The sequence below is a fragment of the Prinia subflava genome, chromosome 7 (genome assembly GCF_021018805.1).
Source record: "Prinia subflava isolate CZ2003 ecotype Zambia chromosome 7, Cam_Psub_1.2, whole genome shotgun sequence".
NCBI lineage: Eukaryota > Metazoa > Chordata > Aves > Passeriformes > Cisticolidae > Prinia > Prinia subflava.
The window spans coordinates 16,981,294-16,997,819 of record NC_086253.1 but is presented as its reverse complement, the minus strand read 5'-3'; the positions used below and the strand labels follow the sequence as shown (position 1 = coordinate 16,997,819).

General features: G+C 39.0%; 1 protein-coding gene across 1 annotated transcript in view; it reads left to right on the top strand.

The window, feature by feature from the left end:
* Positions 1-715: 715 nt before the first annotated feature.
* The window catches only part of ADGRA3 (adhesion G protein-coupled receptor A3), a 54,382-nt gene continuing 38,571 nt past the window's right edge, over positions 716-16,526 (top strand). The window contains exons 1-2 of the mRNA XM_063401709.1: positions 716-1,293; positions 15,755-15,826. Of these exons, the coding sequence (XP_063257779.1) occupies positions 728-1,293; positions 15,755-15,826 (638 nt within the window). The 5' untranslated portion in view covers positions 716-727. The remainder of the gene's footprint in view (positions 1,294-15,754; positions 15,827-16,526) is intronic.

The following is a 16,526-nucleotide window of genomic DNA, read 5'->3' as shown; positions in this document are numbered from 1 at the left end:
CAAAGGATGGGGCACTACGAGTCACCGGAACTTCCTTTGGGTTCTGCAAAATCTGTCTTAAAATTTTTAAAGTAGGTACTGTCACGTCTTGTAATTTGATTGAGAGTTAGGTAACAGTTATTTTGTTATCCTCACACCTACCAGAGGCAAAGAGCATATTGAGAATTTCAGCTGTCATTGGCACAAAAGCGTTCGTGCTTGGCTGTCCTGGCTGCAGAGAAATGTGAGAACATGACCTAGTTACACTTCGAAAAGTAGTTTCAAGTGTGCCATGAAAATACACATTGTAGGTAGGTGGAGTCTTGTGTGTGTGTGTGTTTGATTTTTTTAAAGTTGAGATGAATGATATTCAAGTAACTTTTGGCTATCAAGTGGGAATAGCTGGTTACCTCATCTTAATGGGGACAATTTCAGTTAAAATGTTTTATAAGTACTTGGCGTTATTAATTTTGAAGCCATTCAGCACCTAGGCAGATTATCTTTCCTTCATGAAGCAAGAACAGCAACAATACCCCTTGCAAGGCTAAGGAACTGGAGCAGGAGGCCAAGAGCCAAGTCATGGAAGCAGCGGAGAGGGAAACCAAAGCGCGTTGTCGATCCGGGCTCACGGGGAGTCCCAGGGCTGTGCAGCAGCCCAGAACCCACACGCTGTGCCCATGAGGGAACGAGAGCCACGAACGCTCCCCGGCCCGGCTCCCCTGGCCGCGGGCCCCGCCCGGCACCGCGCATGCGCGAGGGCACGGCCGGCACCGCGGCGCTTGCGCAGTGCGGCCGCAGCCCGGCGGGCGCGCTGGGAGCCGCGGGGTTCGGCCCCGGCGGGAGGCGGCGCTGCTGCCGCCGCGCTCGGCCCGGCGCGCGCCACACAAAGGCGGCCGCGGCCGCCACGGCTCCCGCGGCACCGCATGGCGGCGGCACCGCCCCCGCGGGGCTAGGCCAGGGCGGACCGGAGCCCCCTTCTTCCCTCCCTCCGGCCTCTCCCGTCCGGCCCGTCCGTCGCCGGGAGGAGCGGAGCAGGGTCCTGCACGGCCCCGCCATGCTGTCCCCGGGCCGCCGCGCTCTCTGCCGCCCGCCGCGCCGCCGCCGCCGCCCGCGGCTCCTGCCCGCGCTGCTGCTGCTGGCCGTGCTGGGCGGCGGCGGTGCCGCGCTGCCGCCGGGCTGTAAGTACGACGGGCGTCCCAAGAGCGCCGGCAAAGCGGCGGCCGGCGGCCCGGCGGAGGTCAAGGTAGTTTGTAGCAACCTGGAGCTCGCTCAGGTGCTGCCTCCCGAGACGCTGCCCAACCGGACGGTCACCCTGTGAGTACCGTCCCCGCGTGGGGGGTGGGCAGCTCGGTGCGACGTGGACGGGGCGCAGGGGGAGTGGGAGCGCCGGTCTGAGGTAAAATGGGGTGGGGGGCAGTGGAAGAACAGAGAGAGCAGTTCCCTCTACTACTAGAGAAAGCCTCGGGAGTGGATGTACTTTTCATGTTTTCCGGTCGTTTCCCGGGATGGTCGTTCTAGAAGGGGGCGAAGTGTCCCGTAACTCACCGGTGGGGAGCTCCTCCCGTGCCTCCGCTCACCCCGAGAACAGCATCCCCAACTCTGCCTCCTTCATCCCTCAGTAGGCGGGCTGTTTTTGTGCGGAGGCAATCCTGGCTTACCATTTGAATAACAAGTTTCAAACAGGATATGCAACTTCATCCAAAGTAAGAAATATGTTGCCACTTACTTAGACGTAAGTGTGCACATGTAAAGAGAGGCTTTGCAAGTTGTTTTCTTCACTGAGACATGACCGGATCACTTTAGCTGAAGTTCATAGAATGGTTTGGATTGGCCATCTCAAGATCAGCTGGTCCCTCTGGCCATGGGCAAGATTGCTCAGCGCTGGATCTCATTAGTGGATGGTCCCAAAAGTGGAACTCTTGCTCTTTCTTTAGAGAGGCTTATTGTGCCTGTGCTACTATGGGATGACTCAAGTGCAACCAAGTAGTGTCCAAGAAAGTCAATTAAAAGGAACTGAAATATGGGGTCTTGTTGAAGATATTTATCTACTGAACTAAAAATCGCACGTTTGAAAGATCTACCTTTAACCCGATATTCAAAAAGTACAGAATGTACTGTGATGAGAACAACAATCTGCTGCTTTTCTGAATGCTGGCAGCACTGAAACACTAAGGAAGGGTGTTTTTCCAGAAGTCTTAGTGAGGTGTGAATCCAGCAGATACATCGACCTGGACCCCTGAGAAAAGGGAAAGCAAAAAACAGGGGCTGGAGAAGGCTAAAGTAGTTATCCTTGCTTGAAAGTCTGCAAGGGTTCAAACAATATTTCTAAATTACTTGTGAAAAATGATTATAGATATTGCTATGTGAAGTTTCTGAAAAACTTCAGAAAACAAGGCAAAAGTAGAAGTGACAGTAGTTTAATGAGCAAATCTCTTTTAGTCTTTGTTAGCCTCAAATGCTTTGCAGCTGATTAAATGTTATGAGTATGGTATTATCCATAAAAATTTTGAAGTAAGTAGATGTCAGTATGGTTGATATGTTGAAGTTCACTGTGGGGTTGTTTTACTTCAAAAAACTTGAATCACGGCTATGATTGCTCTGAAAGACAAGCAGATACCAAACACAGTAGCCTTGCTGTGAGTGGATCTTTGTTCATCCTTGCAGTCACAGAATAATTTGGAAAAATGGTTCATCTTTCATCTTGATTTTCATACTCCTTCAGTATCTAGAGCATATCTACATACACTAATTAGTAGAGTTCAATTAACCACCTTTTGAAGTTCATAACTTCTGAAACATTTGTTTTTCTGGTTTGAACTTGTTAGTAGACACAAGAAACAATGTCATTTTTTCATTGTTATTTGTAGGAAATATCATAATTGTGTTGATACAATTTAATGAACATACACTTCAAAATTTTGCTTAAATATAAGTCGAGGATTTTTAAACCAGTAACCTCCTTTTTCCAAGAAAGTGGACCCTAAATGTTGTGTTCAGGGTCAGAATCTTGCATGTTTGTTGACTCTTGAGGCATGGCTTTCCATTCTCTCAGAGGTTTTGTTTTGTTGTTGTTTTATTTTTTTAAATTATTATTATCAAATCCACATTAACAGATATAGAAAGTGTTGGTGATCTGTGGGTTTTGTTGCCAAATGCCACCTCACTAACATCTTGATTAGTAGTGCCTGGATTAATTGTTACCTATTTTTTTTGCCAAAAATGATGTTTTTTTCCCCAAGCTGATGATTAAAATTGCGGCACTTGGTAAATGGTTGTCTGATTAGAGTCAAACTGCCCTGAGTTACCTTAAATATTGATTCTTTTGGGATTCATCTATTAAGATAAGTACTACTTCTGTTAGATCTTTTTTGATTATTGGATTGCTGTAGAGATATGTAACTGAAAATAGATCACTGTTGTGTATATCAGCTGCATTTTAGTTCAGTTAATTTTCTTTTATGTTGACTCTGTTTTGCTCAAATTGGTTTTAAATACAATGACCTATATAGTTTTATATAGGTTTTGTTTTTTGAATGAGTTAGGAATGATGCAAATAAAGCAATTTCTTCCTTATCACTGCTCAAGCTCTTAGATTTTCAGCAGATCAGCTACTGTGCATTTAGGACTTACCATTTCTTTTTTCCCAGTGTGAGTACAATAAAAGGTGAGAAAGTAAGAGAAATAGTGGAAATTAGGACAAGTGAATAGCATCTGAGGGTGCTGGCCGGGTTCCCTCATTCTTGCACACCATTATAGTTTGCGGTTAATGATGATACAAGCTGGGCAAGTTTACTTAGTTTATGAAATGCCTTGGGCTGTGTTTGCCACGAAACATTATTGTCCCAGTAATTTAGGTCAATATGACGAGAATTTTCAGTTACAATTCAGAAAAAAAAATCCTTATTTAATTTCAACTGATAAGAGATAAAGTAAGTTTGTTTCATGACTGAGGAAGAGAAGCAGACATGGTTGTTGCATGATTGAGGAAGAAAAGCAGACATGGGAAGAGGGGTATTAAAGTATGGGAATGTGTTTATGGGAGAGTAAGTAATGGGTAGGATTTCTGGCAGTACTGTAAATTGGTTTTCCTTTACGATCCAGGTAGAGCTGGCTGTTGCTTTATTGGGCATTTAGGTCAGATTCCAAGGTGAATTCAAGTTCATTTATAGCTAAGGAAGGGAGTTTTTTCCCTAGCATTATATAATAACAACTGATTTGGATGCAAATGAAGGGTGTATCTACATGAACACCATCGATGGCTTTGACCTTTGTAGGTTAAGCAGACAGATGAGATGCTTTTGGTTTCAAGACAGCAAAACAGGGTGAATGTAGCTGTGGTTTGTCTGCTGTGCTCTTTATTTCAGTGATATTGAAGCCATTACCATGTAGCACATTTAAGTGAGGAGTGCACTGTACTCTTGTAAAAGAAGCCTGAGATAAAATACCTGTTGCTGTTGTGTCTCTTGGTGCAGACTCAAGTGATGATGGTGGATACTGGTTTGAACTTGCTGGCTATGAGCCATTACTTTGTTTTTTGGAAGAGGATGTATAAGTTCCCTGAAGACAAGCCCATGAAGCTTATTATTTGTTGAGAATATTATTTACCTGTTACATATGTTATTAGAACAGGAATCTAAATAAACAAAGGAAAAGCATATGTGATTAGTAAAGAATTGCTTTTCTGAATCAGGAGGCTTACTGCTCTGCAAAAAACTTTGCTTAAACACATATCCTCATAGGAGCATCAGTGTTTGCACTTTAAAAAGTGTTAGGATTTACAAGCCAGAGTATTTTCCTGAGTTAATGGTCAGAGCTTTTCAAAGATGATACGTTTAACTGGATTGCTGTTAGGAAACATCTTAAAATGTTACAATTTTCGTCCAGCTGCTAAATCAATCACATCAAACTACATCCATTAAGAAGCTCGTACACATACTTACTTGGACTTCTAAATATCTGTGCAATATTTTACCATTTATGACACAAATTTAAATTTCAAAAGTTTTGAAGCAAAGTGTCACTGATACTGCAAGAAGCCACTTGTATCACTATGTGTGATTACATTGTCATTATCTGAGTCGTGTAATGTAAATGTCCTTTGTGGAAGTTTTCCTCTTTTAAAGTGCATTTCTATTTACTAACCTGATGGTACTCTTGATAGCAATTGGTTTGGGTTTGGGTTTTTTGTTTGGTTGTGTGATTGGGTTTTTTTTGGTTGGTTTTTTTTGTGGAGGGGATGTTTTTAGTTTTTGGGTTGGTTTTTTTTGGTGGAATAGTCAATTTTAGACTGTTAAAGTGCTCAGTACTAATAATTTGGGCAGTGCTAACATTTTCTGAAGGTATAAGGTACTAATCCCCATTAAAACTTCAAATTTTCTTTGACCAGTGGATACACAGGCTAATCAAAATGCATCTTACTTATGAACACAAGGCAGTGCAGAGATAGTACCTGGGAACTGTAGCCACAATGTAGTAATTCACAAGTACATGTACATCCCTTTTTGTCAGTGACATCTGACTCCTAAAATCATTGGTGTGTCATTTACTGATAGGCTTGTATTCTATACTTCTATCAGATTTTGTATCTTGTTGAGAAGATAACTAATTTCTTGCTTTTCTGTATGTACTTTTCCAACATGGATTCATGGCTGTGACCTTGTTATAGGATATTGAGTGTGTGTTCTCTTATTGTGTACACTTTTATATATATTGCAGTATTGCAAGAAAATTCTGATGTCACAATATGAACAGTGCTTTCTTCTAAATTGCAATATTTAGTTCTATCTGAAAAATTATTCAGCTTTGGAAGACATCATGTTACATGGTTTATATGTGTCCACTGGGATACACTGTCAAGATTGAATTGTGTTTTCCTATTTTGTTAAGTGCTGCTTTAATGACTTTAACACACATGGTGGTTTTGTAACTGGCAATAGTCTTCATGCAATCTTTTGTTCAATTATTGTATTGATTCATACTTCTTGTTAATAAAAAAAAATACTCTTCTGTATGAGCATCTTAAAATTATTTTATGTGTCTTTCACAATGAGATGATTATACTTTTGATTAAATACGTGAGATAATTAGAAATATGGCTTCTGTACCATAGATACAACTGTAGCAGTTGTTACAAGCCTGGGGCTCAGGTTTTGCATCGGAGCTGTGTATTGGTTACTGTTGAGCTGAAAATGAGGGAGAAGGAGGGAGCTAAGTGCTGTAAAATTCTGGAGAGCAGATTAATGTTTTGTAGTGGAACTTTTTTTTTTTTTTTTTAAATTCTCAGAGCTACCATATTATTGTAAAATTGCCCAATGCCTTTGTTCCTAAGAAAATGCCCATATAAGCAATGGTCTTCATATGTTCATTAGTCCTTCAATTAGCCCTAAAGTGACTATTAAATATTGAATGTGTTTTGCTGTTTGTAGCCTCGAGAAGATGGATTTTAATCTTCACAATTAATACTTTCTTATTTTATTGTTGTCTTTTATTGATCAGTAGTATTCCTGGGTTTGCTTCAGAACTGAACAATACTAAAATTTTTATTTTTATTTAATGCCAAGAGTAAAAGAATTGTACTAGAATTTGTTCTGCAGTGATGAAGAATGAATAACTTCTTATGTCTCATTGCTTGCAGTTTGCTCATGTTTCAGAGGTTATTTTTGTAATTTAAAGCAACTATGGAGCTGCAAGCTTAGATTTTTGTCAGAATTGAATAGTTCCCATATGTACTTTGCATGGGCCAGATACGTTGCAGGTTCATGGATTTGTCATTACTGCCTTATACAGTCTATCTTCACCATTACAGTCTAAAGTTTTTGAATCTATTCAGTTTAAATGCATTTTTTGTGCTACTAGTTAATCCATGAAGATTAAAAATAATTGAACATTGCTTTTCATGAGTGATCATAAGCTGTTTAATTTAAGAACATTGCATAAAGTGTATTTTTTTGAGTTTTGCTTTCTGTATTGAGATAAACAATGAATTTTAAATTTATTTTAAAAAATTATGTAATCTATTAAGTGTCTCTAGTCTTTATATAGTAAATTGCTGAGAATTTAATTTTCATCTTGTATTTGCTGTTTGGATGTTTAGCAGTGGGAACAGCAGTGTCCTGTTGCTCCAGAGTGCTAGAGATCATATCCCCCTATTAATTACTGTTTATGTGGATCACTCCTCCGAGTGCTGTGCCGCAGGGCACGTCCAGCGGTGCGGTGCAGCATCTCCAGAGTACCCTGCAGCAAGGCAGGTGCCAGTGTCCTGCAGTGCAGAGCTTCCTTCTAGGTCCCCAGGGAGCGGGACACTGCTTGGCTTGTGTGTGTCATCCAAGCTGCTCAGCCAGTTTTGGCTGGGCTGCAGAGTTGTCACTTCTGGGGTAGGAATTTGACCTTTTTGGTAAGACAGACCAAGAGCTCTTTTGTGGCGGGGGAAACCCAAACATAATGAATGCAGGCTGATTAAAGACATTTAAGAAATAGGCAGCTTAATTCCACAGTGGTGTCTGCACTGGACAATGTGTTGTAGGATTCATTCCGACTTCAGGTGGCTGAGGGCTGTGCTGTTGTCAGGTGTTTTGTCTAAGAGCACGGTCTGTGCCCTCTGCTACCTCACTTCAGTGTAGGGAAAGAAGGTGCTTCGAGGTGGGGGGAGGCATGTTAGAGTCTAGATACAGAGTGAATAAATGCAGTGAGATTGGATTAAGAGGCAGAAGCTGTTGCTGGGAGCTGGGATGGAAGTGTGGGTTTCTTTGAATGGCTATGTCAGCTATGGAGGTGGGAAACCAGAAAACGTAAGAGGGAATGAAGGTAGAGCAAATCAAGTATTGAAGGCTGAATGTAAACTGGCTTGACCTGAGATCAGCAAGATCTTGGAAATTCAGCAACCACCCCCAAAATCACTAAAGACAGGATTAACATCTCTATGCCAGTAAGAAAGATGGGTCATATAAGGAAGGAATGGTAGTGGTATAACACAGTCCAGGAACATTCTTCTGGTGTTGTCCACAAGATGTGCTTTTTCCACCTGAACTATTTCTGTGAGATACAAGAACTCCTTACGAGTTTGCCCATGTTATTATAGAGTATATTTTACCTTGAAACTTAGTATTAGGCAGAGTTTTTGCAAGTTACATTTAGGTTTCTCAAAGTGTCTTGTCAGACACTCCAGTACTTGAACTGTTGTTTTAGGATAACAGCCTCTGGTATTAACAGGAATTTAAAGCAATTCTCAAATTTGTGTGCTGATGTTTCTATGGGTTGTGGTGACCTGACTTATGGCTGTGTGCTGGAGATCTCTTCAACACTCTTTTCCTGCTTCTGACATAGGGATGATGAGATGCAAGGGCTGAGAAGATTCACCCTCTGAGTGGGGAATGTTGCAGCAGCATCCAGCTGTTGGTAAAATTGTAGTCTAAACTGGAGCTGATGTGTTCATACCTTCACCTCCCAGTCTGTCGCTGTGTGGATGTTTGTGGGTTTTCCCCTCCCCTCCCTGGCTGCAGTACTAGCATTTGTTTGGCTCCATGCCTAGTCAGTTCAGGGAGCTAAGCTATCCAAAAACTGTTTACTTCTGTAGGATTAGGATATAAATTTTTGTAAATGTATCTTTGTGTGCCAGCAGCTGACAGGAAGTGCTTGTTAACGTGTCTAGACAAAGCACTTTCTAGAGAGCAAGTATACCTGATAGGAAATGTGAATACATGGGAGACTGGGTGTGACAGTCTGTGCTCTAATTAGTACTACTGGGATATGACACAGAGAATTTATTAATTCATTTGCTATAGCAGCTAAAGTTAGGAGTGGCTGGCAAGGCATTTGTGCGCAGTGTTTTGTGTGAAGCAAGTTACTTCATGCGTGTATTTATGGAGTTTTTTGGGGTCAGGTAAACTTGCACTGAACTGCAAATCAGTGGGAATCCTAAAAAGTATACAGCTGATGGCTAAGTGGGAAAATCAGGATGGAGCAGAAGGTACTAAAACAAGACAGTTATTACAGAAAAAGTTGATCATGATATCTTAAAATAATGCAGGTGCTACAGATATATCTGAGGGGAGAGAACTTGGAGGAAGCTTCCTAGAATGAAGTGGTCACAAGGGTTAGCTTCCAGTGCTTTTTATTTGCTTTAGAAATGGCAACACAGAGTTGCCAATAGTGTTGGAAGAAATTGGGACTGGCTGTGTCCTCTGAATTTTCACTTTAGTGGGCTTTTCGACCTGGGATAAGTACAAGAAAGAAAAGTTTGGTTGGTGATTTTGTAATTTCACAATAATTTCTTTTGAAATGAGTATGATTTTCAGCAACACTGCTACTCATTCTTGCATTCTGTTTTGGCCCTCAGTTCTGTCATTTTCTAAGGTGATTTTTATGTGGACTTTTACATAGGAAACTTGCTGTGTTGCTCCAGTGATTGGCACTGTATTTCACTAGAAATAATTTCTGTCTTTAAGAACTGTTTGATTTTAATGAAAAGCAATAAATAAAGCGTGTTGCCGCATACTGAATATCAAGAAAAAATTCTTTAATGGCACTGCATAGTGAGCATCGCTGCTTGAATGATCCACGGATTGTGTAGGAAAAATAAAGATTCCTCATTAGATTATATAAATTTAGCACATTACCAGTGAAAAATGGAGCACTATAAATAGACAGTTTTAATTCTGTAATTTCATTACTTGAGAGGTTTAGTTTACAATTTTAATATTGGTTAATATGCATAATAGTAAAATATTGCAGGAAATCTTTTATCTGTTGCAAATTTCTATTTTGCAAATGTTTCACTGCTAAGCTTCCTAATTATAATTTTTTTGTTGAATTGGAAAATACTGTCTCCTTTTGTTAGAGTTTTGCAATGATTCATAGTTCTTACTCTGTATAAAACTTAAGGAGTGCTTTCATTTCAGAGTTACTTTTAAGCAAGTACTGTTTGTGTTCTTTTCAGTATAGGTTTCTTTTCCTTTGACACCAGTAACTCACTAGAAGGCAAAATACTAACTGTTGAAAAATACTGGGTTTGTGTCCCTGTTGAATTGCAGTTTCTACAAGATGAACTTGGAGAAATGTGTTTCTTTTTCTATGTTCACGACTTTCAGCAGAAAGCATTTTTCTTGGTTGTTAGCAGATGGTTATTTTAATCTGACTTCTGCTGGTGGCCAGTTTCCCAGTTCTCAGAGTATGCAGTCACCATGAATTGATTTATTATCTATTTCCTGGCTCTCCATCTGAGTCTTTTAAAGTGTGTTTTGGAAGCCACTTCAGCGTTCAGCCCATAGTTACACTGTCGCCCAGGTTTCATACCGGCCTCTTGGTGGCCATTTTGACTATTTGGTAGTAGTGTTAATGGACATGTATGTGTTTTAATAATATCCTCTGGATTAGGATTCATTGGTGATGGTAGGAGATGCATTTTGAATTACTGTCTGGCTGACTGCTGTCTTAGCAATAGTTGTTTTCTAACTGACAAGCCAAAATTATTTCACAGAACAAAACTTTTTCTACTTAGTGCTTATTACCTCATTCTGATGGTAAAAATGGATCCAGCCATTTTTCCCCCCTATCTATGAGAAAGAAAAGTTAGTACATCATCTTTAGTATCTGTGCTGAAGTTGCTCATAGTACAAAGGCCAGTCTTTGAGTTGGACTGCATTTATGTTTTGCATGCTGGGCATCTACTGCTGAAGGTCTTTCCAATAAGTTAAGAGTCATAGTTGAGTTTCTTTGCCATTTTGCCAAAGTTGCCTGCCTGTGTATGCAGCAAAATGGAAAATGGGCTTTTTGATCCAAGCTATATTCAACAAAGAAACATTTCAGCAGTGTTCTTGGAATAGGTGAAAAGCTGGGGAGAGTTGGGGGGGATTTGAGGGGGATGGTAGTTTCTTTTCTTGAGGTACATTGTTTCAGATCACCTCTTGATCTCCCTACAATTCTTCTGCTCTGAGGAAGAGGAAATGCTTTCTTGTAAGGTGACTTGAGACGTCCATAATTCTTTTTAAAACCTACTTTTCAGCTGCTTGTTCTTCCAGGTTTTTTTGTGTTATTTCCCATGGCCACCTTTTTTAACACAGGGAGTTTTCATTGCCTGCATTAGTTCCACATTTGATTTTCTGCTGTATAAGTGTTGGACATGCAAAATGCATTTGTTCCAATCAGACATTGTTGATTATTTAAAAGAAAAGAAAGTAAATGTCTCATATGGAGTTCATAGGAAATACGGAGCAACAGTGACATTGGGCTGTGGAAACCCCTTCATGAAATCTTCAGTGACATCATTTATGTTTCAAAGTCATTTGTTTAAGAGTTGACTGAGATGGAGATGAGTGCAGCTCTCATCTCAATGGTAGCTCTCTACTGTTTTCTCTTTAGACTTCTTAATGATGGAAAAGTTAGCATATTTTCAGAACTACTCGCCTCTTTGGAAAAATTATGGTCTTAAACTAGTAACTTAGAATTATTATTGATCACAAATAATACCCTCTGCCTAAGTGGTACATAATAGTCCATCATTTTGTACATTAATGCACAGAAACCATGAAAATGACTATAAAACATCTACTTCGAGGTGAATGCTTTATTATGTTTTGTCTTATTGTGCCACATCTCCTAATACTTCAAATAATGTATAGACTATATATTAATAGCAAGTTTTAAACGGCATTTTTTTAAGACTGCACAACATTTTTCGGTGATGAAGTGGTTTAGGTTATATGGAGTGTTGTAAAATCTGCCATTGATTGCACTAAACCTTTATGGTTGAGCAACTAGCAGCCTCTGCAGAGAAAATACTAAATCAGTCTGACTGTAATTTGTAAATCACACTCAAGAGAGAAATTTACCTTGTACCCAGATATTCAAAGGCATCTGCGTTAGGCTTGTTATTTTATAGGCACTGTCAGAAAACTTTTTTTTTCTTACAGAACTGTTATTTTTATTTAATTTAAATTTAGTTCAGTGAGTTATAGCTACTTTTGAAGTAATTCCGCCTCCATTTTGAATAACTTCTTTTTCTGGAAAAAACACAAGTATATCAGTAAATCTTAAGGTGAAGTAAATTGTAATGAAGATACAAGTTAATTTTTGTGCTACCAAGGATTGTAATTTGATTGCTTGTGTTGACTTAGATCAACATTTACTTGTGAACTTCATTGGTTTTTTTCCTTATATTCTCCAGAACTCTGGAATTGGTATGATTTTTTTTCACTGCTGCTGTTATGCCTTATGTTCAATTTGCATTAACTATTAATGATATTTATAAGCTCCTTCATTTACTCTTTATATATTATTACTATTTTTCTTCTTGCATACATTTCTGAAACCAGGAAGGATGTTAAAGGTGTACTTTGTCTGGTTTACTAGATGTATCCAGTACCTACCATTTTTACAAGTAATACTTAGTATTTAGGTGGAAACCATTTTCTCTTTGAGTAGAAAGGGAAGTAGTTTCAAAGACATTAGGATGTGTAATTATAATGCTTCAGGTTAAATTTTACTAGTTTTGTGGGCATTCCAATTTGTAGATGATGATTATTATTACTACCAAACTTATGTGTATACTGGTTTTGTGTTGAATGTTGTGCCATTGTTGATGGAAAGATTCATTGAAATATATGTACATTTTTTAAGAGTGTCTGGGCTTCCTTGGTTTCTACATGTGTTTTTAAAAACCAGCACTGTTTCAGTTGTTCATGCAGGTTATCACAGCTGCAGCCAAGGAAAAATTTTCCTTGTTTTCTTTTTGTGAGGTAGCTTAATGTATTGGACTACAGAACTATATTTTCACAAGAACAAATGCTCTTAGCTGACACTCTAGTAGATGTTACAGGCATTATAGCAATACAATAGCAATTTCTCAGTGTTATTTTTTTCCCCCTCCTTCCTTTCCACCATTTCTGTGATCAGTCTTCACCTGGTATTATCTGACTGTAGGATACTAGGCTGATCACACTTGCATAGTTGACATAGAAATAAATCTCCTGGGAGGTGCCCTGGATAAATGTGTAGTTTAACATTTGCAGATTGTGGAGCAGTGGGCACCAGGGATGAATTGAGACGAGCTGCAGAAATACATGGTATATTTGGAAGGTGAAAAGAAGGAATGGATTCTCCTCATTTTAGCGTCAGAACTTGTTACCTTTGTTGAATGATTTAAGGTTAACTTCAAGAATTTTCAAACCTTCCTACCATCAGGCTGGAAATAAAAGGATTTTCAAACAGTTTGTTCAGCTGTCTTGACTTTGTGTATGTGGGATGAAAGAGAGATTGAGTCAGAGCTGGAACTTCTAGATAAAAAAATGCCTGTTCAGTGCTTGTCTAAACTACAGAGACTTAAGATAATCTTTGAGAAACCCGGAAAAGAAAATTAAGTAGTGTAATATACAGTTGTGTCAAAATGATGTTATTTTCATAGATGGCTATATCAATATTTTAGTTTTGTCTTATTCATTGTGTGTTTTGAAGTATTAAACCTTGTCATTACATAATAAATTTTTATGCACTGGAGGAAAGAGAGGTGTGGGTATGTGTGTTTTTGGTTTATGGCTGTTGTAAAGGACATTGGAAAGATGTATAGGACTGGAAAAAAATCTCATAGTGGCAGCTTTAAGTGCAGAAGTAGCTATCCAGGCTGAAGATGTAATTGGTGTAGGTGAAGGAGTGCAGGTACGTGTTGGGTATGAAGGATGCATTTGATAGAGGATCTGTCTGAAATTGGAGTGACTGTAGCAGAAGTTGTGGAACAATCTGACAGGGTGAATAAATTTCCAGGACACGATGGTGTGACTGAAGGTCTTTTAGAAAAACTTGGGGATGAAGTTTCTGAAGTCTTGCTTGGAATGAACATGATTTTTGAGGACTGGAGGATAGCAAATGCTCATTTTTATGAGTGCGTTACCTCTCATACGTCTTCATGGGTCCAAGTTGGATGTTTGTGTTGATCAAATCAGTAGAATTTATAATAAATATATTGGATACCTGGATAAAGATAAAGGTACCGTGAAAAATTTACATCTTATGTAGTGAGAAGCTCTTCCCCCCAGTCCTTTGGAGTTCTTCAGAATCAGCAAAGTATTTACAAGGTTGATCCAGCTGTTGTAATGAAACATGCTTCTCTAAAAGGTGTGTCTGTCCCTTGCCAAAGGCATTTGATGAAAAAAAGTACGTCAGTCTTAAGTGGAGGATCATCAGATCGGTAGTAGCTGACTTGCTAAAGGATAAGAAGAGGGTGTGGAAGTAAATCCTTCCAGTAGAGTGGAGTCACAGAGACCTGTAATGCACAACTTATTTCCTAATGATCTGTAAAACAGTGTGAGTGAGGGGTTGACTTAGTTGAGTGAGTTGATTGATGTAATAAGGATGAGGATAAAGTGAAGAATTTTGGAAGAAGTTTGTAAGAGTAATTGGGCAATAAAATGGCAGCAGCAGCACATTGTAAAAAATGAAAAATGTATTGGGGACAAAGCCATTGCTGTCTTACATAAGATGATGGGCATTGAGCTGACCAGAAATCTTAAATTCTTAGCACAAGTGATAAAGGCAGATTATATGTTAGGAATTGTGAGGGAAATAGTAGCAAACAGAACATCATTATTCCAGTATGTAGATTTGTGACTAGTCTGTGTGTTGAGTACTATTTCAGTTCTGGTGGTCTTTAATCACAATTTTTTTAGTGTAATAAAGTTGGAAAGAACTCAGAAATTATTAAGGTGGCACAAATGGCTTTTGTGTAAAGAATAATTAAGTAAAACCTGGATTTTACCTATGCAAAAAGACATCTAGTTTTGTACATAATTGCACATGGTAAAAAGAGGGTAAGTGGATTGATTACTGCATGTTTCACTGTTTAGAAGTGGGGAACATTCAATAAAGCTGGCAGTAGATGTTTTCAAAACAAGTGAAATGAAGATTTTTTTATGGAATGGACCATTGTACTGTAAACCCTTTCATAAGGAGTATTGCAGATGCCAAAATTTGACATGATTCAAAAGGAAAATGGGTTTGGGTGGATTTTTTTTTTGGTGTTTTGGTTTGTTTGTTTGTTTGTTTGGGGTTGTTGGTTTTTTTTTCCCAACAGAGAACTATGTGGTTGTATAGAAAGCAGGTCTTTCTAAGTAAGGAAATATCAGCTATACAAAGAATTTCTTACCTTGGAATAATTAGTATCTGCTGTGATCTGTGCAGATGGCTGTGATTGGAGGACAGGGTGCTTGGCAAGATAGGCCTGATCCAGTTATTTCAATGAAAGAAGGAATTTGTGTTGTCCTTTAAGAGAAAGACAGATGAGCTTATTTGCAGATGTTTTGAAAAGGTTGCACTGAGGAGTAGGATGAATGTGTGAAGTATGGCTGGGAAGGGAAGTACAGGCTGGGAGAAGTGTGTGTGCATGGCTAATAAGAGGAGCAGAGGAAATGGGAAGCAGGCAATATGCTGCTTGGTTTAGAAAACCAAAATGGGTACAGAAGACAAGAATGTTGAATGGACTGAGTGGTTCTTTAATATTTCATTTCTGCACCAGTTCTGGAGTCTTATTAGGATAGTCCTAGAAGGGTGTACTTCCTTTCTGATGTTATATAAGTAAGCTTGCATGGTACTAAATGACATACCAAATCTTTTTTTTCCCCTTCGTAATATTTAGGCAGTGCTGTTGCATACACTTCAAGACAATGAGCTAGGCATTGTAGTTTGATACACAGACTGTTAAACAAAAAAAGGTACAAAGAAGCGTAAACTGCAGCAAAAAATTTTGTTACCAGCCTTATAATACATTGTTCTTGTTTGGTTTTGTTTACAGGATTTTGAGTAACAATAAAATAACAGAGCTGAAGAATGGTTCCTTCTCTGGATTACACCTTCTTGAAAGATTGTAAGTACTTCTTGAAAAGTTATTTTTACTTTAAAAATTTAGTGGTACACTCTTTGTTTCATTAATAATTCTGAGAACAAAATGTCTTAAATAAGGGACCTGTTCTTTATTTGATGTATTTTTTTGTGATTGAAGATTAAACATAGCTAAGTGTTCTCTTAATATGAATGAATGGATTATTCAGTACTATGAATGGCATGTAACAGCAAAATAGGGATAATCTCACCTGCAGATGAGAGGGCAGTTTCAGTGGGAAGTTTACTACAGTGGATTTGCTCTGTTGGTTGTTTCATTATGCAAACACTATGTTGTAAAGAAAATTACCTCTTTAATTTCTTAAGTGTCAGACCATTTGTTGAACAGTTGCAAAGTATATTTGCAGGGGAAGCAGATGTATTAGAGCCCCTAAGAGAGAATGGATTTATTAAAGATTTGTTCTTGACATTTATTTTAAGAGTTTTACTGCTTACTTCACAGCTTTGGTATATGCTGAATGTACAGGGGGTGGGAGTGAGTCTGATGGGAGTAACTTCTTGGATATCTTTTGCCTCCCATTTTCACTTTCCCTTAGAGATGATACATTGCCTATGAGATAAGAAGCAGCATTGTGTCTTCTCTTACAGTCAGCTTTTTTCCAGCTGGTGGAAGGTCAGGATTGGCAGGTTGCTCTACCTGGGAGCAAGCATAAACTTTAGAGATA